The sequence below is a fragment of the Mchenga conophoros genome, linkage group LG3 (genome assembly GCF_057382185.1).
Source record: "Mchenga conophoros isolate Kocher_MC1m ecotype Shallow Benthic linkage group LG3, M_conophoros_male_GT1.1, whole genome shotgun sequence".
In the NCBI taxonomy this organism is placed as follows: domain Eukaryota; kingdom Metazoa; phylum Chordata; class Actinopteri; order Cichliformes; family Cichlidae; genus Mchenga; species Mchenga conophoros.
The window spans coordinates 77749153-77774531 of record NC_140528.1 but is presented as its reverse complement, the minus strand read 5'-3'; the positions used below and the strand labels follow the sequence as shown (position 1 = coordinate 77774531).

General features: G+C 41.2%; 3 protein-coding genes across 3 annotated transcripts; 1 reads left to right on the top strand and 2 right to left on the bottom strand.

Moving 5' to 3' along the window:
• Positions 1 to 1716: 1716 nt before the first annotated feature.
• Positions 1717 to 3570, bottom strand: LOC146580606 (uncharacterized). Its single transcript, XM_085269637.1, has 6 exons — positions 3519 to 3570; positions 3077 to 3415; positions 2925 to 2966; positions 2693 to 2803; positions 2555 to 2583; positions 1717 to 1948 (listed from the first exon to the last, which is right to left on the bottom strand). The coding sequence occupies exons 1-6, from the start codon at positions 3562 to 3564 to the stop codon at positions 1826 to 1828; spliced, it is 690 nt and encodes a 229-aa protein (XP_085125763.1). The 5' UTR covers positions 3565 to 3570; the 3' UTR covers positions 1717 to 1825.
• Positions 3571 to 9764: 6194 nt separating this feature from the next.
• On the top strand, positions 9765 to 12033 carry LOC146580605 (uncharacterized). Its single transcript, XM_085269635.1, has 3 exons — positions 9765 to 9795; positions 9892 to 10257; positions 11157 to 12033. The coding sequence occupies exons 1-3, from the start codon at positions 9765 to 9767 to the stop codon at positions 11600 to 11602; spliced, it is 843 nt and encodes a 280-aa protein (XP_085125761.1). The 3' UTR covers positions 11603 to 12033.
• An 11153-nt stretch (positions 12034 to 23186) lies between these two features.
• On the bottom strand, positions 23187 to 25268 carry LOC146580604 (uncharacterized). Its single transcript, XM_085267373.1, has 5 exons — positions 25198 to 25268; positions 24384 to 25049; positions 23702 to 23824; positions 23585 to 23607; positions 23187 to 23428 (listed from the first exon to the last, which is right to left on the bottom strand). Exons 1-5 carry the CDS (start codon positions 25250 to 25252, stop codon positions 23294 to 23296), a joined length of 1002 nt encoding a protein of 333 aa, XP_085123499.1. The 5' UTR covers positions 25253 to 25268; the 3' UTR covers positions 23187 to 23293.
• Between the last annotated feature and the right edge of the window lie 111 nt (positions 25269 to 25379).

Sequence of the window (25379 nt, the reverse complement as noted above, 5' to 3'; positions counted from 1 at the left end):
CTTTATTCTATGTTGTTTTTTTGTTCACAATGTGGTGGCACGAAGGAGGATAACCAGTGAAGGTGACTAAGGCATGTTGACAACACCGCCTGGGGAGGGAGCTACACCCCACGAGAGATTTCTATAGCCAATGTGGATGTTATACTAGCTACCAAAGCCCACAGGCTCGTTATTAGCAAGCAGAGGTGAGGCAGATCAATTTTACAAATCAAAATTTATTAGGAAAAACTATTAAAAGCATAGAACTGTAAAATCAGAGAACTTCTTAAGGTAGCAAGGCTGAGAATGCAAGACTGTTAATTAAAGCACTTTATTAACAAACAATGACTAAAACGACAAGGCTCGCTGCCACAGTGCTACCCTAGTAAAATAGAAGCTCGATAGAATAACTAAACAAAATGGTGGAGACCGGCCACTTGAGGAGGCAGCCTACAGAGAGGAGTGCCCAAGGGTGCCACCAATTACTCACCCGTGTAGTTCCACTGCAAACCTCACTGTCACTCACACTGCAATCTAAGTGGTGCAATCTACCTATTCCTGCTGTGTACACTCTCATGCATCAGGGGGGTATTCCACCTCACGTGGCTAACCCCACAGCAAGAGGCCGTACCTCCACTAAAGCAACAAAACAACAAAACATATACAATATTAAACAATTCAGTAAAAGAGATAAACAAAACAAATACAGCCTAAGATACACTTCTTTATAAAAGCATGATTAAAAGACCATGAAACCATGAGTCAGTCAAGGCCAGTCCATAAGCGTTTATAAAATGACAACAAGACTGAAAAAAGACAGCAGCAGTGGCACAATCCACTCTCTAGAGGGCAATACTAAAATGAGCAGCTTTCCTGAAGAATCAAACCACTCTGCAGTGCTTAGCCATCTATCACGCTCGGCCACCTTGGATGTGAAAAGTATGCCAAATTCTCCGTGTGGTAGTGAAGCGCAGCTGTTTCTTATAAGGCCTCTAATTATCTGCTGGGAAGGTGTGGATGTTAGCGTTGCATTCGCGGACGTCATGTAAAAGCCTATCCAAAATCTACTTCACTACAACAAGCTAAACAATTTCAGTGAATACCTGAAAATATTTGGCTCTTGACCAGACTATGGACAAAGGTCTTCGCTTTGTATAAGTCCAAAGCATAAATACTTTACATGTTTACCTTCACACAAGTAATGTGACAGTGAGTGAAGTGATTTACCATTGTCAGGTGAGACTGGTATATCCTTTAAACGGAACTGTGTGTTTGTGGTTTCTGGTGAATACGTTATTTTTGGCTCACATAGTATTCGCACATAGTCACTTCTGGGCACTGGCATATTCTGTGATTATTTTATAGTATTTCAGATGTATAAATATAGCCGCTGGTTTTAATAGATCATATTAATGTTGATTTTATACTTTTTTAAAGCATTTTTTACTATCGAAGCCTCATGATTGTCACCTCAGTTGCGCCCAGACCACATGTTGCTCTTTCTTCCTGTCAGACGTCAGACTGACATATGTATGTCACTCCACCCACAGCAGACCATTAGATTCTCCCACGAGGAAGTCAACAGACATCACTCTCATTTCTGACTCACTCACTATAATCACTTAAAGTTTTTTTTTTAATTGTATTTTTTTATCACAAAAAATCATCTGAAAATAACAAAAAAGCAGAGGATGCAAATATGGACTGGATGCACATTTATTTAGTTATTTTGTAAGACATTTATGTGAACCACGACACATACAAACAAAAAGAAAAAAATCATCAGAAAATTAACAGGAATAAGGTATATCCTGTTCAGAGCTTGAGCTGCAGGCGCTTCCTCAGTCTATCTTGTAGCAGCATACACAACATGAGGCTCCTGCTCTCTCTGCGCCACAGGCCTGCAGCTTCTTTTGGTCTTTTTCTGGAAATTCAGAGCTGCGTAGTTCAGATTGTCTGAAGTCATGTTCTGAAAATCAGGATATTTAGTTAAACACTATATGAGACAACCAAGGTGGATTTGTGGGTTATGTGAGTTTCAGAGTGAGATTTTTAGAGGTAAATATAAATAAAAATGAGAAACCACATATACAGTACAAATTATTTTCTTTCTTTTTTTTTTCTGTTTTGATTGAAAAAGTTAAAAAAAAGTCCTTTTGGAAAAATGAACGTGTTTAAAAAGCTTCCCAGACAGGAAATATGTCATAAGGACAAACTCTTCACAGTGAACGCTTCAGCTAGCATTTTACCCACATTACATTTTAGAGTTATAATTGGAGTTTTGCAAACTATAGATTTTGCCTGTTTTTAAAAAAACAAACAAAAAAAATTAACTTTTTATTTAGTCTAGATGAACTATTACTAAATAATTTAAAGTTATTAAGTTTTTCTACATTTCTGATATTACTTAAAGTCAAAGAAAATAAAAGATTACAATTGCTTGCTTGGGTTTACTCTATGAAGCAGCAGGTTGAGGCTATTCACAGAGTAATTAGGCATTTCAATGAAGCTTTTAAATCAAAGAAAACAGTTGTTAGTTGTAAAAAAAGAAGAAAAACTCAAAAAGTGAGTTTACCTTGTTATTTTCTTCTTGCTCTCCAGCAGCTAAATGGAAATACCAAAAATTATTGCTTGTTATGAACAACCAAATACATTGTTTTGGACAGGTTAATCAGTTTAGAAGATGAGTGAAATAATTTGTAAGTAACCTCACCTTTTTGAGATTTCCAGATTTTTAGAACCAGAATAACAACGACTAAAGTGAGCAGACCTGTCAGACCTCCAAGGGCGATGATTATGAGGTTTGTCGTTCCACTGGGCTCTTCTACAAAAATAATTAGATAAAAACATAATTTTTATGATTACTTTAGATATACTATTGATGATAGTGAAATAACTACATGGAAACTGAAAAACATATTTTGAAACAAAAAAATCAATCTTACGATCAGTCTTATTAAAATCCTCCTCTTCTCTGGGTTCACTGCCTGTAAAGAATCATCGTTATAATATCATTTTGTGATCGCATGACATGTTTTCATGCTAAACATGATCAAGAAACGAAACAAAAATATCTAAATCATGAACAAAAGCTTACCTTCAATTCTTAACTCAACTGCATTAGAAATGACTGTGTGCCCACTGATGTACAATCCACAGAAATACAGCCCGGCATCAGATAAATCCACTCGCTTGATTTGAAGGAAGATTGAAGAGACGTTGGAACTCATATTAAAATTTCTGTTTATAAATCCATGACAGAATGACGCTTCGCTGTCAGATCCATACATAGAAGAAACACAGCTGGGCTTAGTTTTATTGACCACTCTGAACCAGTCTGTCTGTGTTGGATAGGCAGAAATGTTGGAACACTGCAGTGTGACCTCGTCCCCGTGCTGGACCTCCACAGTCTGAAACTCAGAAGCTGAGATCCAGCCTGAAACAGAAAAACAGATACAACATAACACTGATTTATGTAATGGACAGATAGAATTACATTTGTTTAATATTAAATCAGAATAATGATATGCTGTACTTACTGCGGCTGCAGAAAGCCACTGCTGTTATTAAAGTGAACCTCCTCATTCTGCGTGTAACCGTCTTACAGTCAGGAAACTTTATGTTCTGTAGGGGGGTTTCATTTCATTAGAAAGGGGTGTGGTATTGAATACATCATGCTAGGAGATTTGAATCTACACAGCCTATTTTCATCAGTACCGTTTAAAATGTCAGGCAGCAATTCATTCACACTCGTGCAGGTTTATAGAAGAGTTATCGACGCCTTGTGTGGAAGTAACAGCACACCAGAAAGTGAGACAATAAACATGAATCTGGTGCTGTGCTTTATTGGCAAGAGAAGTTGTTTTGAAGGTATGTAAGACTCTTATTTGGGTACTCCCCCCACGCGCTAAGAAACCAGCTTATTCCACTTATGTCCAACTGCAAATATTCACTTCTGCTTCTTATTGCAGCCCATGAGCGTCTTATTTGTCCTCATAAAGATTCAGGTTATCCATTCTTTGCTACACAAGTAGATGATGATACTTCCTCTTTCTGTTTGCTGCTAATCATTATCAAACTTACCAAAGCAGCATAGTGTCAATAGTACTCAGTCAGCTATGTAGCCTTTTGGGATACCAGTGCCCAGTATGGAGGGGGTCAAAGGTGAACAGCCACAAACACTCTGAGGCACTAATGTTTATTCAATATTTGTTAGTAAGAACGCTTTTTAATAGTTCATTCTGTTCTATCTCGTGTTTCATGAACAACATGTTCCAACATGTTCTTTTTTTCAGCTCTTTTTTAATGTAGTTATCACAACCTCTGTTTCCTTGTCATGTCTAGGTTATATCACTTAACTAAACAGTGGATGTATAACAACACTGAACCCTCTAGCTGATGTGTGTGTTTGAATGGGGGACTGACCAGGAATTGCATGTCAATGAGGCCAGTAAGTTACGTTAGGTGCTTTCATGAAAAAATGAAAAATGTATTATTGTGGAGGTATGTAACAACGACAGGCAGAGGAAGGTCCATCCTGTGAACGAGGCTGGTGAAGGTGAGCAGGAAAGGCAGGAGGAGGCTCAAACGTTGGTGGTCCGGGGGTAGTCCTGGGGGGAAAACCACAGACTGTCAACCCCAGCGCAGGAGGTCGGCCACGGCGAGGGGCCTGGGCCGGCACTACATCACTGTCCGGAAGAACATGTGCTGGTTTAAGTCTGTCAACACACACAGTCTCCCTTCGACCCCCAAAATCCAAAACAAAATGTTTCTGGCCCGGTTCAATAACCCTGAACGGGCCGTCATACAGCGGCCGCAGCGGTGTCCTGTGGGCATCGTGCCTGACAAAAACAAACTTAGCAGTCTCTAAAGTCTTTGGAACAAAGGTGTCAGGCACGCAATGGTGCACCGGACCAGGAACCCGAAGCGAGTGCAAAAGCGGGGTGAGAGAGAGCACCGATGGATCGAAGCAGGGAGGAGGATTTTCAGGCAAGAATTCTCCAGGCACGCGGAGGGGCTGACCAAACACTAGCTCAGCTGGGGAAGCGCCGAGAACCTCCTTAACCGCAGAACGCAGCCCAAGCAAAACCCACGGGAGGCGGTCAACCCAATTGCCATCCTTTAAGGAGGCGCGAAAGGCAGCCTTCAGCGACCGGTGGAACCGTTCACACATCCCATTAGCCTGCGGGTTGTATGCGGTTGTGCGGTGGACTTTAGCCCCCAGTCCATCAGCCATGGCCGACCAAAGCTCGGAAATGAACTGGGGGCCTCTGTCTGACGTAATGTCCGCGGGTGGGCCGAAACGCGAGACCCAGGTCGACAAAAACGCCTTGGCCACCACTGCTGCGGTAGTGGACGCCAGGGGGACCGCCTCCGGCCACCTGGTGGTCCGGTCAACAACAGTCAAAAGGTGCGTAAAACCTTGTGACTGCGGCAAGGGACCCACCAGATCGACATGCACATGATCGAAATGTTTGCCGGGTATGAAGAACGGCTCCAGGGGCGCCTTGGTGTGTTTATGAACCTTCGCGCGCTGGCAGGGAATGCACGCCGACGCCCATTCCTTAACAGATTTGCGAAGGCCTGGCCAAACAAATTTAGAGCTGACCAGTTTAACAGAGGCCCGGACCCCTGGATGAGAGAGAGCATGTACCGAGTCAAAAACTTGACGACGCCAGGAAGCGGGAACCACAGGGCGAGGGCGGCCGGTGGAAACGTCACAGACGAGGAGGGGACCACCGTCCTGCACGGGTCTGTCCTCCAGTATGAGGCCCGTCTGGGTGGATTTAAGCGCGAGGATGTCAGGGTCACCGCTCTGATCGGCAGCCATGGCGGAGTAGTCTATGCCGAGAAAGACGGGAGAAACCAGCGCACGGGACAAACAGTCAGCCACATGATTGGATTTACCAGCCACGTGCCGAATGTCCGTGGTAAACTCAGAAATGGCTGCCAACTGGCGCTGCTGGCGTGCACTCCATGGATCGGAAACCTTGGACATGGCAAACGTCAAGGGTTTGTGGTCCACGTATGCGGTAAAGTGACGACCCTCGAGAAAAAACCGGAAATGACGAGACGCCAGGTGGAGCGCCAGTAGCTCCCTGTCAAAAACGCTGTAATTGCGTTCGCTGTCACGTAGCGTACGGCTGAAAAAGGCGAGCGGTTGCCAGACACCCGAGATTCGCTGTTCCAGCACCGCACCCACCGCTATGTCCGACGCATCAGTGGTCAACGCAATCGGCGCTGAGGGGGATGGGTGGGCCAGAAGGGCAGCATTAGCTAACGCTGACTTAGCATCAGAAAACGCTTGGATGCTGTCCGGAAACCAGTCAACGGGGTCATTAGCTTTTTTACCCTTTAACGCCCCATAAAGGGGCTTCAGCAGATGTGCCGCTCTGGGGAGAAAACGGTTGTAAAAATTCACCATCCCCAAAAATTCCTGCAGTGCCTTAACAGTCGTGGGACGCGGAAATTCCGAAACAGCTCGGACTTTGTCAGGCAACGGAACCGCGCCCTCGGCGGAAACACGGTGCCCAAGGAAATCGAGAACGGGCAACCCAAACTGGCATTTAGACGGATTAATAATCAGTCCATGCTCCGCCAAACGCTGAAAAACCTGACGCAGATGGAACATGTGCTGCTCCTTCGAGCTGCTGGCCACCAGTATATCATCAAGATATACAAAAACAAAGGGCAGCCCGCGCAAGACCGAGTCCATCAACCGCTGGAAGGTTTGGGCGGCACCTTTCAGGCCAAACGGCATGCGCAGAAACTCGAAAAGGCCGAAAGGTGTAATTACGGCGGTTTTGGGGACATCCTCCGCGCGCACGGGAACCTGGTGATATCCCCGTACCAAATCGATCTTAGAAAAAACCGAGGTCCCCGCAAGATGGGCGGAAAAATCTTGGATGTGGGGAATGGGATAACGATCGTTCTCCGTGACATTATTAAGACGGCGGAAATCCCCACAAGGTCGCCACCGACCATCAGATTTAGGCACCATGTGTAACGGAGAAGCCCAGGCACTGTTCGAACGCTGCACGATGCCCAGACGCTCCATGGTGGCAAATTCTTCCCTAGCGACAGCCAGTTTGGCGGGGTCGAGGCGGCGCGCGCGCGCGAACACCGGTTCCCTACTGTAGTTATGTAATGCTCTACCCCATGCTTCGTCACCGTGCTCGAGAAAGTGGGGACAGTGAGTGAGGGAAACTCAGAAAGCAAACACTGAAAAACGTCACCCGAATCTACTGAGTTAGCATGCACCACGGGCTGAGCACCCCGAGTCAAACAGGGTAATGAGGAAAAGGACACAGCATCAATTAAACGTCTGTTAGCCACATCAACCAGTAGTCCGTGAGCACAAAGAAAATCAGCGCCTATTATAGGCACAGAGCTAGCAGCAACAACAAAGTTCCACTGAAAGTCACGGTCGTGAAAGCAAACAGTCACCAACCTTTCACCGAAGGTTTTGATGGGAGAGCCATTAGCCGCTGTTAGCAATGGCCCGCAACCCTCAGCTAGCCTGTCCGAGCCAGCCGGGGGAAGAAGGCTCTTCTGTGAGCCGGAGTCCACCAGGAAACGCCTCCCCGAGCGTGAGTCCTCTAAGAAAAGCAGCCTTTCCTTGTTGCCAGCGGTCGCGGCTGCTACAGAGCGCTGACATGCCCGTTTCCCTGGGTCTGGAAACTGCAAGGCGGGAGGCAGCGCCGTGCCTTCGCTCCAAAACGCTGGTGATAAAAACAAAGCCCCTTTCCGCGGTGCCGCCGTGCAGCGATTCCGGCCACAGTGGACGAGTCGGAGGGCCCGTGGAGCATCGGTGAGGGGGAGGGGGAAAACGCTGGTGGGTCCTGAATAACCGTCTGGACGCCGAAAGTCCTGGTAGCCAGGAGGATGCGATCCGCCTCTTCCGCAAGGGAGCGGTAATCCTTTGTGGCCAATAGCGGGGAGTTGGCAAGGCCAGCGCGCACTGGAGCCGGCAGCTGTCGAAGAAAGAGGTGGGTGAAGAGAAATCCTCTGTCCTCCGCGCCCAGCAAGGACAGCATGCTCTCCATGAGCTCGAGGGCGGTGCCGTCGCCCAGGCCCGCGATGGAAAGGAGTTTCTCGGCCCGCTCAGCATCAGAGAGGGAGTAACGCCGCAGCAGCAGCCCCTTGAGGGCGGCGTACTTGCCCTGGGCTGGGGGATCCCGGAGGAGAGTCATCACACGGCGGGTTGACAGCGGGTCAAGTGAGGCCACCACATGGTGGTATTTAGTGTCGTCGGCTGAAACTCCACGAAGAGCAAACTGAGCTTCTACGTGCATGAACCATGAAGGAGGATCGTGAAGCCAAAAATCCGGCAATTTAAGCGCCACAGCAAACGCAGCCATCGGCGGAGGTGAAGGTCCGGCGGCCGCCGATGCTTCCAGGCCAGAGCTGGCTTCGTCGTCGAGCCTTAGCATGTTCACTACAGGGGTCACCAATGTGGAGGTATGTAACAACGACAGGAGAGGTCTCAGTGTCTCACTCCAACAACTTTATTAACTGACAGAACTTCACATATAGTCAGCGCCAAAATCTCCACCCCCACACTTCCTTTCAACTTGTGTGTGAGTGGAGCCACCTGGTGGTCCGCCACATTATCATTTATATTAAAAACAAATTGTTATGCTCACTTCTAGCTCTGGTATTTTATTCTTTAATACCAAATAATCTGTATTTATCTTATACTGGGTCTGATAGGCCCTTGGTTCATCCGCCATCTGAAATGAGTCTGCAGATTTTCTTGGGAGTTGCTGCCTTTTCTAAACAGAAAACTGACCTGAATGTGGGGCTTCTGTTCTTTTAGGGAGATGAGTTCTTGCTCACAGGTAGAAAACACTGGAGTGGAAGGAGCATTTTTTACATTCAATAATCTCATTTTATGAAACTTTGGATTTGTTTGATATGAGCATTCATATCAAACATATAATGCTATATACATGGAAGAAAATGGGAAAAGGGTTTATAGGCGTAGTTGAATATATGCAAATTTAGGTTTGTTAGAAAATCAGACAGTTTATATCACAAATAGCTCTGTTTGTGGATGCAGCTTCTAATACTCTATAAGACCTCCAAGAGTCTTCTTTATCAGCTGATTCTCTGAGATCATAGTCTGGCTCTATGAGTCAATCTCAGCAACACGACCACCTGACTCACCACACATTTCAGCTTGTTAGCTCTAGGAGGCACTCCAGATCTCTGTATACTTAAGAAGATCTGAATTCCACTGCAGTAAATATTTAGCCTGAGTCAGTTTTACTGGTGTTTTAAACAGTTTGAACAACTTTTCACCAGGACATCATTCTTTTTGGTCTGAAAAGAACTTTGAATTTGCTCTCTGTGTCAAGTTCAATTAAACTGCATATAACTACATATAACTGACAAACAATATTAAATGTTTAGTAAACAAATGACTTCATGAGGACTTAAATATAAATTTGTTTCTCAAATATAAGTGTTTAGTCTCATATACATAGTTACAGTCAGGTATTACAAAAAAGACTTCCACGTATTTATTTTATTTATTTATTTTTTAATTTTAAAAATAGATAATATAACTGCATGACTATTTAAAAAGTGGAGAAATGTAGAATATATTTATTTGACATGTGTGGCTTTGCTGTTAAACAGATTAATTTTTCTATGACACTGAGACGGAAGTTTAAAACAACACACGGGGTGACCCTTTTAAGAACCAATCAAGAGTAACCCAGTTTTTATGCTGTTGGCTGCTCTTTTCCTCCAAATCTTCAGTTGACGAGACCTCTGAAAAGATGCATCTCTGTATCATCCTCTGTGGGATATGTAAGTGTCTCAGTAGAAGATTCATGTATATTCAGGTAGGGTTATATTTTCATACCTGATTATGCTTCTTTAACAATGTGTATTTTTCTGACACAGTTCATCTGTCAGCTGTGATCCAGTCAGCTACAGCCAAGCAGGAGACTGGGGTGAGATTTGCTGCTGTTGGGGACAACGTGACTTTGCGTTGCTTTTATGAAAGCCAAGTGGCGATGCACTTCTCCTGGTACCGACAATTCTTAGGAAGCCAACCTAAGCGCCTCTCTACAATTTACAAATATGATAAGCCATCTGAAGTCCTCCACACATTGGAGAAGAACCCTCGTTTCTCTGTGGAAAGAAAGGAAGGGACCAATCATCTACAAATCTCTGGTGTCCTTCTCTCAGATTCAGCTACATACTACTGCGGGAGCTCACATTCCAACATGGTGGAATTTGGAGAAGGGATCTTTCTGAGTGTTCGAGGTATTTTGCTTCTATTTTTCATGAACACCTTTTATTCCATGTTCCTTTAGCGTTCCCGTGCTTAGACTCTAGGGCCGATGTGCCATTTCCCCCCAGTCACTCCCTCCAGCTCTTCCAAGGGGACACTGGGGCCTTCACAAACCAGACAAAAGATTTACTCTTTCCATTGAGTCGTTGTCTGCCTTGTCTGAATGACCTCAACTGACTTATTTTCTTTTTTTAAAATCCTTACCATCCAAAAAGATTCGTGTTTTATTGTCTAAATATTATAACTGGTATGAACTGGTTCTGTAATGGAGCTTTTCTACTGTAACTGAGCACTCAAATCGCTTTAAACCAGCAGTCCCCAACCTTTTTTGTGCACAGACCAGTTTATGTCCGACAATGTTTTCACAGACTGGCTTTTAAGGTGTTGCAGATAAATACAACAAAATAAAACCAGTACCAGTACCACCCCCCCCCCCCCCCCCCCAATATTTATTCATAACACACAGGAAAAGACCTATGGAAACCAAGTAAACAATAAAAATTTCACACGTGATGTGGATTTTTATATTTCTACTTACCTCCTTTGTTTTTTGTCCTCTCCACTTATTATTATTTTTAGTTCACCTTTGCCTTATCAGCCTTTGTCTATTCAGTGTAGCCTACTGTGCATTTAGCTTATATTTTTTTTCATCTAGCCAGTTAGCGAGTATATTTTTTTACCTGCCGTTATTGTGCATTTTTTTGGTTTTTGTTTATTTTGCAGTGTCCTTTTCTTTGAAAACCTGTTAATATTTTGTTGGTGTAGATTGGGAAGATCATCAACAGTATGTTCATTAATACATGCATATACATTCCAGATCTACAAAAAATGACACATAAAGCTACTTTCTCAAATTTCTACTTTTTTTCAGCAGCTAATCACCAGACAATTGACCAAGAACCAGCATCCATGACCATCCAAGTTGGTGACTCAGTGATGTTCAACTGTACAGTACACACTGGAACCTGTGACGAAGAACATAGCGTCTACTGGTTTAGACGCGGATCTCACCCAGGAATTGTTCACACATATATAAATACAAGTAAACCGGTCTCTGTGAAGTCTCCTTCACAGAGCTGTGTGTACCATTTGCAGAAAATGAACCTTAGCTCCGTTGATACTGGGACCTATTACTGTGCGGTGTCCTCCTGTGGGGAGATACTGTTTGGTAATGGAAGCAAGCTCATCATCAGCGATGATGTTAAAGACCGAGATGCTGAGGTAAAGATTTTGATGTGGCTCTCTATCATTAGAGCCGGGATTCTCTTGATCTTTCTACCCTCGTGTATTTGTGTATTTGTCAGAAAGAGCTGTTAATTCAGCAAACTTGTGTTACGCAAAACTTAAACACAAGTTTATTTGGTCAAGAAGAAAATAGATGAAGAGATGAACGGGTGTCAACATGTTCATGTACTCAGTCGCAATATTTGCCGTTGTACATTTTTATTTTTAGAATATAAGTTTATTACTGTAAAGACTTTTAAAAAATTGGACGCAATTAGTAACACCCACCCAGACACAGGGCATTTCAAAATCTGTATTATAGATTTCATACATTCGTTGTCATAATGATTGATTACATTTTCACATTGTGTTAGAGTTTGCTCATGTTTCATTTATATTAATTTTTTACATGACTGTATAAGTACCCTAACGTGTGTAGTTAGTTTGTTGACCATCCCCGTGTATACACATATAGTTGTAACTGGAGTGATAATATGTTTGTTGCTTAATAATTGTTAAAAATAAAGACGTATCAAGAAACTTGAAATTTCTTGTTTGACTTGTTTCTTTTAGTAAATGAATTTAACCCCTTCATTCCTAATTCACAAACCATAAGCTCACACACACACACACACACACACACACACACACACACACACACACACACACACACAGCAAAATAATGCAAAGAACCAAATTTTTAAGACTGAGAATCCTTTGCAAACAGTAATAGTTAATTAGTAATCAGCAAGTTTCTAAGCAAAAACATAGCTTACTTTTCTTTACTCGTTGTTTGAGAAGGGGAGATGTCATTGTATTGCATATCATGCTTAAAACCACCGATGTGTAAGAATAAAGTGAATGTGGAGTTTCAAACAAGCACATGACGTTTTGTTTAGGACTATGATAAGATCACTACTACCATTATTTTTTGATATGTAGCGCACAAAAAACTGATGACGACATAACATATAGAAATGAGACTGATACCTAAATTCATTATACATCTATAATGTAAAAGCATAAACATAAAGTACGGTAGCACACAATATTTTCAGATACAATCATAATGTTAAATAGGATCTTGCTGATACTTCTGTAAGAAGCTTTCCAAGTCACAGTGGTACAATGGTCCTTTTTTTTTTCCTGGTGTATTTCAATTCAGGCCTTTCAGTCTCTTTGGCTGACCATGACATCAGAATAAACCACGGTGTCCTGACTGTTTTTGAGAGATGACGAGATGAGATAGCCTTTATTTGTCAGTTGCAGGTCTTTTGCCCACAACCGAGATGACAGACCTTGCCGACCGTACATACAATACAAACATCACATTGGGGAGACAGGTCAGGCCAGGTAGCGAGGAAAAAAAAACATTGAAATGTGCAACACAAAAGGATAATACAGGAATGCACAGGTATCAACACACCATAACACAATAAACACAGACAAGCAACACGGGAAAGAGTTCCAGTGTGTACATCTGATCTGGGACCGCTGCAATCTTTCGACTGCGCCTCCAACTGACCCGATGTCCACATCATGGGGGAGGTAAGCGTTGGAGGTGGCGTTGGATCCGGGGTAGGGAGGGTGATGCGTCAGTGAGTGCTTATCAGTATCAGTATATGTATGTGTGTGCGTGTCCATAGTTCAGCTGAGACAGTGTCCTTTGCCCTGCCAGGCTAAGTAAACAGTCTTCCAGCCAACCCAGGTGGCCTTGTAGGGAATGGGAAGGAACAGACTCAACACAGTCGTTATCAGGGAGTTGTTGTTCGGCTCCAGCCTTGAGCTGGCGCTGAAAGGGTAGCCGCATTATGATGGTAATTGAGAATTTCAAGCTGTTTTTTAACACTCCGACACTGGTCTCTCAGTCTCCCGTTAATAGCTGCGAGCTTGTTATTAGCCGTCGATTCTGTGGTCTTGTCACTCTTTTTACTCACATAGCAGATTCTGAGACCTCACGACCGCAGCCAACTGATCCGAGGTGTAATCGAGCTCCGCCCAGAGATGTTGTTCTGAGTTGATTCTTTCCTGATGTAATCCAACATACATACGCTCAAAGGTGTTATTCTGAGCATTCACTGCAGTCGTAAGCAGTGTTGGGTAAGTTACTTTAAATTAGTAACTTAGTAACATTACTAGTTACTTCTATCAAAAGTAACTCAGTTACTTCAAGTTACTCGTTACTTTCAGAGTAACTAGTTACTAGGGAAAGTAACTTTGGTTTTACTCAGAATTCTCTTGTTAATGTGTTGCTTCCGTAACTGGATACCCAGCAAGATTGCCGGTCTTCTAGCTTGCTTACTTGCCACAAGTGCACTGTGCCACCTACCAATAGAAAGGAAAAAATAATGTGCACATTTCCACGAGAGAAATCCCACACCTGATTCTATCCTAGCCTGCTTTTTACATCCCACACAAAAACTGCAGTCGTGGTGCTTTCGATTGTACTCAGAACTCGGAAATTCTGTCTTCTGAATAGGAAGATGTAGATAACACCAGACTGCAGATGAGCTGCATACAGGGCTGGACTGGGACAAAAAAATCGTCCCGGGCATTTTGACTAGAGACCGGCCCACCATTATAGGAAAAATCATAAAGCCTTTGAATGAAAACAAACACTGTTGTGACAGTGATGTACACTGTTCTGATGGTATATATGTATCAATCTATCAATTGTTTGTTGCAAGACTCAGATAATTATTTTTTTAAAAAGTGAGACATTTTAAATGAGAATAAGAAAGTATTTCTTTGTGCCCCCCTTTCCCTTTTAATGCCCTACATGGCCCCCTGGCAACACTTTGCTAGATCCGCCCCTGCACAGTTACCAGCTGTCAGCTACTTAGAAAAGGATCCTGGTGTTATTTGTCTCTCAGAAACAGTTCATAACTTCCCTTCAACTCATTCATGTCACCTAAAAGGTAAACCTGTTTCTCCATCACAACTCTGATGATTCAGTAAGGACATCTCCTGGTTTCATCTTCATGTTTCCCTCTCATCACATAACCAAACCGATATCATGACCAGCAGGTTTACAGCTGTGACTCCAGCCAACATCAGCTGATACTAGAAATTAATATTAAATAAATTCTAACAACAGCTGATCAAGCTTAAAAGTGCTGCTGTTGTTTACCGCGACATCTGCTGGTTTCCTCTTTCTGGCGCAAAGTGGGCAATAAACAAACAAGAGAGAAAAGCCGATCAGCTGATCATTGATCAGGTTCATGATTGAAGTAGAAACAGGAGAGGGAGGGGGGAGAATGAGAGAAGAAGAGGCAGCTGTGCAGCGTAAACACAGAATAAATCCAGCTTTGTGTCTTTTTCATTGCAGCTGAAGTCCGGGACAAACTGTGTTCCTTTTCACCTCAATACGAAAAGCATGATATTTTCTCTGAATACGAGACGGTTCCGTTTTTTACGGGATGGTTGGCAACTCTAATAATTAACCTTATGAACAAAATAAAGTTCAACATCAGTATCATAGCACCCACCCAGCTGTATAGAAACTCCGTCATGCTAGCTAGCACGCAGTACGAAAAAGTCAGCATAACGAAAATAAACTCCACCTAAACTTGGTTTATATGTGACTCAGATACACTGCAGGTCATAACTTCTTACCTGAAGTTCAGTTCACCTGATACTCGGACCGGCGGCTGCTTCGGGTCTCTCCTCTTGCCTCCCTTTTCCTTCATCCACCTGCTGGCTTCCACCACTTGCTAATGTTATTGAAAATGTGGAAGCTCCGCGATAGCCACCACACGAAGTAACGAATAACGAGCCTACCTAAATCCCAGTAACGAGTAACGCGTTCCTGGTTTTGGCATAATAACTAGTTACCGTGCTCATTACCACAATAATAACGTAGTTACTGTAACGCGTTAGTCCCAACACTGGTCGTAAGCGCCTCCAAGCTCTTAACCATGCTGCCTTCAGTGAGCCCTTTCTGAGAAGTCGCACCTGTCGTTCCAATCCCAGCGGGCAGCCTTGTGGGGGTTTGAACAGCCGGTTCCGCTCTCTTAATTCTCCGATAAGCCAGGGCCAAGCCAGCTCCGATCAGCAAGAACCCTGTTATCATGGTTCCGAACAGGTAGATATCTTCAGCGTCGTCGATCGACAGTCCCGCCAGGCACACGATCCTCTGCCACCCGTCCATCGTGTATCCGGCAGGGAAAGTCCCTCCAGGGCACTCGGGTTCTCCCGAGCCCAGACTTCTCGTTAAAGGGTGTCAATAGCATTCAGAGACCAGTTGATCAAATCCATAATTCTCTTTTAGGTTTTAGACACAGACTGTGAGAGAGTGTTGCAGGGAAAGTAATACAAAAAAGACACGAGACTAGACAAGGACATAAGAACTAGCAGGGAAGATAAGGGAGAGGAGAAAAGTGCGTCCGCCTCCTCCGAGAGCCAAAGACTGATGATTTTTCACTGGAGATCTGCAGGCGGAAATTCTGGGAGCAGAAGACACTGAAGCATAGATGACTCCAGATCTACTCTGAAAAAACATGAAATATATATAGATACATCACACATGTTCTGACTGCTTGGACAAAGAGAGACAACAGCTCATATTTTATTTTATGAGGTAAAGGGCCATTGGTCCTCATGTAGTTATAGTTCAAATAAAATGTCAACACTTTTATGCTTGAAATCCCCTGTCTGTAATAGCATAGCAGTAAGTCTATTTATTCCCAAATAGCTAACATATTGCACTATAAAGCCAGTATTTACGTTGTTTTTGATTATGTACAAGGGCTGAAAACTATGACCACAAATCTGGCACAATGCTCACAACATTTTTCAAATTCTTAACTCTGAGGTTGCATTTCTCAAAATAGCTGATGCATGCAAACAGGAGAAAACAGGAATTTCTTTACAGCGATACTATTAAATTAAGTCAGCAGTGTAATGCATATGCATGTATAGATAGGTGGCAGTATATGTAGAAAGCAAAATCAAGAAAGCCAAAGAGCAGGCTGTAGGTGTGTTTGAGAGTCATAGAGACAAGGCGCAGGAAGGAGGGAGCTGAGCACACCAAGCCCACACCAAACCATCGAAGCTCGTGCAGCCAATGAATCTTCAGTTAACTCCTGCATGACAAAATATAGCACAAAAGAAAACAAAAGAGAGACACCTAGTGCCAGGATGATCTTGAGATAACCAAATGTGCAAAGAGGTGTAGCTCTCTCACAACCTTTAATTCATGTTTCAAAATGCCAATTTTCTTTGTATGAGAATAAACCATCACAATGATTGTAATACACTGTGTACTAAGGAATAATCGTTCACCTAACAAAGCAGGAAATATAAGCCCTGTCTTCCTGACAAGAAATTTAAAGCTTTACCCTCTTAAAATCTCAATTTCAAGAGATTAACTTGATTGACAGAGTCTGCAAAGACATTTAGAACAAAGCCTAACAGACACACAAAAGTCCACTATTCTGAGAAAGTTTCTAAAAACTTTGATGACTCCAGTTTCTATAATGTCAAGGAACCATGTTTGTTACTGCTGATGATTTATTCATCATCACTGAAATAAAGATTTTGAGTGATTTCAGGGATTTTGGAGACTAACTATAGTTTTTAGTTAAGTGTTTTGGTAAATGCACTTGGACCTCTTATTTAAAGGCTAAAACTAACACATTTATACTGAGTATAGTATATTTTGGATCTAATCATTGGTATATGCGGTTTGCATTTAGGTTGTAAGGTATCTAACTAGTGTGGAAAGAATAATATGAGCCTTTTAAAAAAAACTTTAGGGTATAAAACTTGCAGAATAAACAAAGGACAAAAGATACAAAAAACATTCATGCAATACTTGGCTGTCTTGTGGAGATCCATCAGATTCGGATGTTACTGTAAACAAAGATATAGACAATCAGTGGTAGTTACTGTATATATTTGAAATGTCAACATATAGAATGAAAGCATTATGTACTATAAAGTAACATTTAGCCTTTCAGCTGGATAGATAAAGAGAGAGAGCGTTCAGTGTAAAGTATAATTTTACATACTTTTCAGGTCTTTTCCGTGATTCTTCCAATGTGCCCATGCAAGTAGAAGAGTCGTTATCCCAAGGATAATATTTGAAAGCATCAATGCAATAAAAGCAGGGCTGATATCATGTAATTTGGTGACACGAGAAGAATAAAGAAGAAATAAATAATTACATTTACATTACATCAGCTTAGGTATGTTAGACTTACTGATACAAAACATGCACGTCTTACTGCGAATTTTGATTGTGGTTCCATTTGCAAACATTGTATGTCCACATGAAGTCACAGCACAATAGTAGGTCCCAGCATCGTCCAAGGTGAGGTTCCATATGAACCTCACCTTGCTGATTTCAGTCCTCCCATATGGAAAAGATACATATAAATCTTATAAAGTTTGTATCTGTCTTGTGTGAAACTTGTATGAAAAGCATATAAGAGTGAAAACAGATATAAGATCCCTTGAAAAATTATATAATGAAACTAGTATGTTTCGGATACTTACTAAAACAATATATGAAAGTAATGAGAAAGTGGCCAATTTCATGAGTAAATCATGTAAGCCTTATATGATTTACTCATGAAAGTGGCCACTTTCATGAGTAATCACATATAAGTTTTTACTATTTCTTTTCCATATGGGCTCTGACATGTGTTCTCATTTTCAGATGAATAAATCATCTCTGGAGCAGAATTCTCAGAGTTTTTTATCCATGTGATACTAGTATGTTCTGGTGCACACTGAGCAGAGGTAACTGAACAGCTGATAGTCACAAAGTCTGCTGACTGCACTTTCTGGGACTCTGACTGATGGATTACAGAGTCACTGATCAGGTTTGTACCTTGGAAAAGAAACCGTTGACCCAGTTATTAGCTTTGTAGTCAATTTGAGAGAAAGAAAAAAAGATAAATGAATGAATAAAAACTTTTGAAATGTAAACACATTTTACCTTTAATCAGGAGAAAGGTTCCTTGTCCAAATTCACACTTATTTAGTGTTAACACTCCACAGTAGTATGCACCAGTGTCGTCCCGTATAGTCTTGGATATGGTCAGATGACTCTTGAAGCTTTTAGATTTTAATAAAAAAAAATGCTGAGACGGTTCTTTGAATATTGTCAGATAATACAGATTTCTGGAAGAGCTGTACCACGAACAAGCCACTTACTAAAGGACCATTAGGTACACATAGAAACGTCCACTCCAAACTTACACACCGTACACCTCCTATCAAGGAGAAGCAGCTGAAAAAACAAACTGTAAGAAGAACTACCTCAAAGCCAACTCTGAAGAACACTTAAAGGTTGGAAAGTCAGATTACGCTGATAACTAACCAATTACATCATGTTACAATGGATCTAAATACTTTTACTGAATTTTTCCATTTTTGTGTTTTGCACATTATATAGAAGCTAGTTTGTTACATCCATGAAATGCTGGTTTGCCATGCGCCATAATGTTATCATAATGTTGTCATAATTGGGGTGGCTGTGGCTCAGGTGGTAGAGCAGATCAGCTACTGATTGGAAGGTTGGTGGTTTGATTCCTGGCTCCTCCAGTCTGCATGCCAAATATCTTTGGGCAAGATACTAACCCCAAATTGCCCTCCGATGCGTTCATCGGAGTGTGAATGTGTGTGAACTTGAGTTTAGTGTGATTGCGTGAATGAGGCATGTTGTGTAGAGCGTTTTGAGTACTCCAGGAGAGTAGAAAAGCGCTATATAAGAATCAGTCCATTTACCATAATGTTATCATAATGTTATCATAATGTTGTCATAATGTTGTCATAATGTTGCTATCTAAGGTCATTTAGGATACCGCAGAACAGGCCAGGAGAAAACAGAATGACATTATGGGTAAATGGTTTAAATGCATGGTTCTCATAATCCAGAATTGTGAAGGCTTTTTTTACTCTACTGACTATATACTGCATTCACCTGACTTTTAGCACAGACAACAAATCAACCTCAGCAAACTGAGAGCCACAGATGCTGAGACATCCTGCTTAAACCACAAGGCATTTTTACTGTTAACAGCAAAGAGTCTATAAAAGTATCCTGCTTCTATAGTTAGAGTCAACAAGTAGAAATAACATGTCAAGACATATTTAGAAGACTTGACCTAATGTATGTTCACACCTTACACGTAATTACTGTGTGACAGAACCAGAGGCGGAGCCAGACATTTGAAACACCCGGGGCTTAGCCCTAAAGGGTAGTATGCATGTGGTATTTTTTTTTTTTTTTTTTTTTGGGGGGGGGTTAGAAATGACTGAAAGATTAATAGGCTCTGTTTTGAGTTTTGTTCAAAAAAGAATGACTTCATATAGGGAAAAATATATATCACATGTGCAGGACATCTTAAACTAGTTTTTTAATTAAGCAGCAAGGCAGAACAAAGTCGGGGCTGTATCAAGACACGTGGACTAAACCCCAATTCAACCAGGCAGAACTGATCCTGAATTAAAACAGGACTACAACAGTTCAAAATCAGGACTACTGAGGACTTAACCAAGACAGAACCAGAATCAGAACTAGATGATAGTAGCACTAAAAATCATCATAGACCTGCACTACACTTATTTTTTTAATTCTACCAAAGTACAATATTTAGATTGAGAAAAGTTTATATAATTATTTATCCTTGTTGTGCGAACAAGCCTGCATAACTTAATAAATATAGAATTTGAAAAATAGCAAACCTAAAAAGAAACACTAGGTACGAGATACATGAGGACCTATGATACGGTGATACTTTTGGCAAATGACCATTTGACTAACATGTGTGTCTCACCTGCTCTTGTTCATCTCTGTTCTGTCCTCATTCTCCATCTCTCTCTCTGTTCCTCTCTCTCCCTCTTTGTGCTGACAATCATCAAATATACAGTTGAAACCACATATTTATGTACTGTTCAGATCAAAACACAAACACTTTTTAATTGTAACATCAAATCGGACTAAATGTTTATTTTTTTAGATTGATAAATATAAAAAACATATTTGTTAACTTTAAGAGTAAAGAGAGAAACTATCTGTATTTCTTAATTGCAAATGGCACCAAACTGTATTCAAACTGAGCCACACTTATGGAGCTCCACAGTTCTTTTCCTGGTGTTTTGGTTGACATCTCTTGATTTTCCCATTTCAAAAAAACAGGCTCTGTGTTTTGCCTTATATGCATCCACAGCTGTGCCACCAGTTTACTCACATGGACTCTACTAACCTATCAGAAGCTTCTTCAGCTCAGAATGGAATCGTCTGGAGTTTCTTACTAATTAACAATAAACTTAATGTATATGTACTCCTAAATTTGATCAAAGTGATAAAAAATAGACAGCTCTGTCTCTCTTTATTCTGACATTTAACTAATTCAAAAGATATTTCAATATTTATCTAAAACAAAAGTTTACTCTAAATTGATGTTGTACAGTAAAAATGTTTTATGTTTTCTCCCTAAAGTGTAAATATCTGGTTACAAATGTGAATATCCTGCTGTGTACTGAAATCCCTCTTGTTTTGCATAGAAATATACTGAACAACATACAAAGCATAATATATAAAATAACATTTACCTGAGTTTTTTCTTTGAAAGAACCCTCTAATGTCCATTCTTATACTTCAGTACATAACTGAAACCGATTTAGTCGGGGAGGGTAAGAACTGAAAATATGAAATAAACACACGTAAGCTAAGACTCTAAAAAAATAGCATTTGTTCGGCTTTTCATTTCGCCATTTGTTGATTCACTTGAAGAGCGAGTAACGTAATATTGGTCAAGTGATCAGTTTGATATCAATCTTTCGTGATGCACCGTCATATTTACATTATTTGTACGGTATGAATGATTTTCTTTGGTAACTGGTCAAACTTAAGCTCTCCTTAGTATGCCTGGCTCCGTTTCTCCAACAGCGCACACAGGCAGCAGCTGCCCCGCCCCCTCGCTCAGTCACTTAGTGCCTGAGCTCGGATCATACCAATATCAGGGGGGATTCACGCACAGTCGTAAATTCCCACAGTGTGCACTATGTGCTTCGAATATTGTGTGTACTTTTTGTTTTATACAGTTGTCAGCCAGGCATCTAACTATGAAAAAATTACACTCCAAAAGACCCCGGGCTTCTGACAAAACAACCCGGGCTTAAGCCCAGTAAGCCACCCCCACGCTCCGCCCCTGGACAGAACCTGTTGGCTAACCTCACCAGCGCACAGAGGTTTAGGTGATTTCTTTTTCTTAGAAAAGGTCCACCCATTTGTGGTAAGTGCTTAAATTTGAGCTTCACTGCACCTAGCATTTGTTAGAAACTCTTTCAATAAGCAATGAATCAAATGTCATGAGTTACATTACTCTGAGGAACCCTTGTCTTTTAAAAGTTCTGAATAGGATAAATAGTAATCTGTAACATATTGCATATCAAAAGTAACCCTCCTGAAACCTATTATTAAACGTGAACCCAAAACACAATAAATGGCCTGCATTTGTATAGCGCTTTTCTAGTCCATAGGACCCCAAAGCGCTTTACACTACATTCAGTCATTCACCCATTCACACACTGGTGATAGCAAGCTACATTGTAGCCACAGCTGCCCTGGGGCGCACTGACAATAACTGGATAAACATGTAGAAACACATGTTTCTGCACATGTAGAAATCATGGAGATTGTGCAAACAGCTGTCACCATCCTTGTATCTTCTTCTGTGGTTCCCTATTACACACCCTCCTCTTTTCTTTTTTGAGGGTTTGTTTCTTGTGTTTTTACTTCCTGGCTTTGTTCTTTGGGTTCCCTTTTAAGGTCTATTTTACAAAGAAAGTTTAACATGGACTGCATCTTTTGCTAATCTGCTTTCATAATTGTAACAGGTTACTTAAAATTCCAAGGAAACTCACCAATGAAATTGTACCATAATATAATCTTTTATGATTAGCTGATAAGGTCTGTGGCCCATTAGCCACTACTACCCAAGACTCTGTGAAACCAGCCATTTCAAGATGCTTGTCTAAGTGTGGTTGTATATAGACCACTAATTTGCACCTCCTCTTGCATGTTGAAGTGTCCTTAGAGAAGATACTTATCCTCAGTACTTCCAGGTTGTTTGTACACTTTACTTAAAAGGTCATTTTTAAATCAGGTCTCATGTTTGCCGCCTGCCTTGTGGAGTTCATTTGTCATTACAATACAATGTTAGGCCAGTATAACATTATGATGAAGTGCTTTCTTGCATGGCTCTCATAAACCACACATCAGAGTGCTTTTTTTTTGTTTTTACATGAGACAACAAATCAACCTGTGAAATACTGATGCTACAACATCCTGGTGAAACCACAGAGTATATTTTACTGTTAACTCCAAAGAGACTATAGAACAGCATCTCTTCTTTTTGATGGTACACATCAGCAAGAGGAAAGATGCTTCTCTGTGTAGCAAACAGAAAAATAACCCACCAAGAGTTGCTCATAATGAGTTTGACCTGGTATTTAGTGGATGTTATGCCAGTTAAGCAGCACTGAAAGATGGTTGGCTAATTCTGCATGCAGTGTGTTGAGGGGGCAGAATGCACAGCTGTGAATGTGAATCTTCTCTTTCAAATGTTGAGCTTGGTTGTTGACATGCATCATCATCATTCTGTGTTGAAACAGCATTGGTCACTTCATGCAAACCCCCCAAATACATTTTCAAAGAGCTTTTATTAATAAAGGGTAAACCTGTCATTTATACAATTTCAAACAAATTTAAAGTACATTCTTCTGAAACCTCCAGAGCAACTTAAATAAAGACAGTTTTGGTCCATTTCTTCACCTCTGTTCCTTCACACTGGAGTATACACAATCACTCTGGGTTTGATCTGTTTTTTTTCTTGATCTGTTAGTCTTGTGGTTGCGCAAAGCAGCGTAATGAAGGTTTTCTTTGTATTCGCTGTCTTGATGTAACTGGTGATAAAAAAAAAAGAAAAAATGGTCCACCATTATTGTATAAGACGTTATAAGAAATTATTGTATAAAGAGCTAAACTGCAGCAGCTTACAGGAGAGAAAGAATAAAGATGCTATGCTATTATTAGTTTTTATAGTAGAAAACGATTCCTACCTCTGTGCAAGCTGTAGAAGTTTCTGAAGGTGTTACAAAAGAAATTAAAACATTATTTAGATTTCAATGGAACAGGATGATCAAAACTTAATGTTGCCTTAAAGGTGTAACACTTACCTGCGCACCGCCTGTGCTGTTTGCTCAGTTTGTACAACTTGAATGCCAGAAAACCAGTGAGGATGGCAGTTAATGTTAAGGCTCCACTGAAGAAATGCACCAAGAGAAGAGATTCTGCTTTTTCTGCAGAGAGCAACAAATATGACAGTGCTTTTAGCCTTTTTTTTTCTGGTTTAGGAAAAAAAGACTTTGACTACGTTCAAACAGTACTAAAATGCCTGTTTCTACTGGTTGATAGTGGTTGTTGCAAATTGCTGGTCTTAATCATGATTATCACAAAAAGACACCAAATTAAAGAAATTTACTTTAGGCTGATATAGGACAGAATTCCAAGGTATCCATGAAAATGCATTTTACAATTATCTCCAGCTAATATGGATGCAGCAAGTCGGTGAAGTGGTCAGCAGTTATGCCTCACAGCAAGAAATGTAAACCTGCTGATAAACAGGAACCTTTCTGTCTGCAACAGAAAGGTTTATATGTTCTTCCTGAACCTGTATGTTTTCCTTTGGTTTCTCCAGCATCCTCACACAATTCATTTTTAATGGTCAGATAAGAAAGGCTAACAGCAGCCTGAGTTGGAAAATATGTTTATGAAAAATCATTATTCTTGATGGGTTGTACGTATTATATCTAGATCTACTTTTATGCTTTAAGGAATTAATCCTACAAAGTTACTTACCCTTCACTGCAGTCCCACTTCCATACAGTATGTGTCCACATGAGGCCACAGCGCAATAGTGCTGAGAAAGATTCAGGCTCTTCATCAGCAAGTTGTACACACAGGTGCTACCTTGTGTGTTGGGTTTCCTCTCACAGGGATCGTTCCTGCTTCCATTGGTGTAAATGATTCCTGGAAGACTTGCTTCAGACTTTCTGAACCAGTAAACACTGTGTTCTCCATCACAGGTCCCAGGTTGTACTATACAGTTCAGAACCATAGAGTGCACTGGCTGTAGGGTTTCAGATGACAACTGGTAGACTAAAGCTCGGATGTTCTGATCCGAACCCTTTACACTGACAATTGTGCCTTCACAAAATTTAAAGTCATATAAATTGCTCATTACGCAGTAGTAAGTAGCTGAGTCTGAAGTTCTCAAATCTGATATCTTCAGTAAGTTTCCAGTAAGCAGTGAAAAACGGGGATCGTTGAACGGATCCTGAAAAGTACCATTACGACTGTGCTTGTAGTATGTAGACATCAGCTGTGGTCTATTTCCTAAAGTTTGCTTATACCAGTAAAGCATCACTGCTGATTTGTCTTCACATTGGCATTCAAAAGTCAGAGTTTCCCCAACATGGGCTGGTTTAAAATGTAATGCTGTATTTTTCAAGAGCGTTGTATGAGCTGAGGAGAAAATGAGGACACAAATCACATAAATGTGAAAATAAATGTAATATATATCCAAAATATGCATCTTCCACCATAAGAATGCAACAAGCAAACATGTTGGTTTTAGGTTAAAATGAACAAGAAGGTACAAAGCACAACTTACCCATATTTGCCACGAACAGACAGATGAAATACAAAGCACAGGTTGGAGGTGTCATCTTGCTTCAAATGCTGTGAGGAATGAACACAATCTGTATACGTTTTCCACTCTTCACAGAGAAGACTGTGTCTGATTGGCCAGTCAGTCTGAAGGTCCTATTTTGGAAACAGTCAAAATAAACTCTC

Coding starts and splice junctions, on each gene's coding strand:
- LOC146580606 (XM_085269637.1), bottom strand. CDS start 3,564: ATGAGGAGGTTCACTTTAATAACAGCAGTGGCTTTCTGCAGCCGCA. Junction 2,967..3,076: donor AGTTGAGTTAAGAATTGAAG/GTAAGCTTTTGT, acceptor GATTCTTTACAG/GCAGTGAACCCAGAGAAGAG. Junction 1,949..2,554: donor AGCAAGAAGAAAATAACAAG/GTAAACTCACTT, acceptor CCTGATTTTCAG/AACATGACTTCAGACAATCT.
- LOC146580605 (XM_085269635.1), top strand. CDS start 9,765: ATGCATCTCTGTATCATCCTCTGTGGGATAT. Junction 9,796..9,891: donor TATCATCCTCTGTGGGATAT/GTAAGTGTCTCA, acceptor TTTCTGACACAG/TTCATCTGTCAGCTGTGATC. Junction 10,258..11,156: donor GATCTTTCTGAGTGTTCGAG/GTATTTTGCTTC, acceptor ACTTTTTTTCAG/CAGCTAATCACCAGACAATT.
- LOC146580604 (XM_085267373.1), bottom strand. CDS start 25,252: ATGACACCTCCAACCTGTGCTTTGTATTTCATCTGTCTGTTCGTGGCA. Junction 23,825..24,383: donor AAGTGGGACTGCAGTGAAGG/GTAAGTAACTTT, acceptor TGCTCTCTGCAG/AAAAAGCAGAATCTCTTCTC. Junction 23,608..23,701: donor ACAGCACAGGCGGTGCGCAG/GTAAGTGTTACA, acceptor TAACACCTTCAG/AAACTTCTACAGCTTGCACA.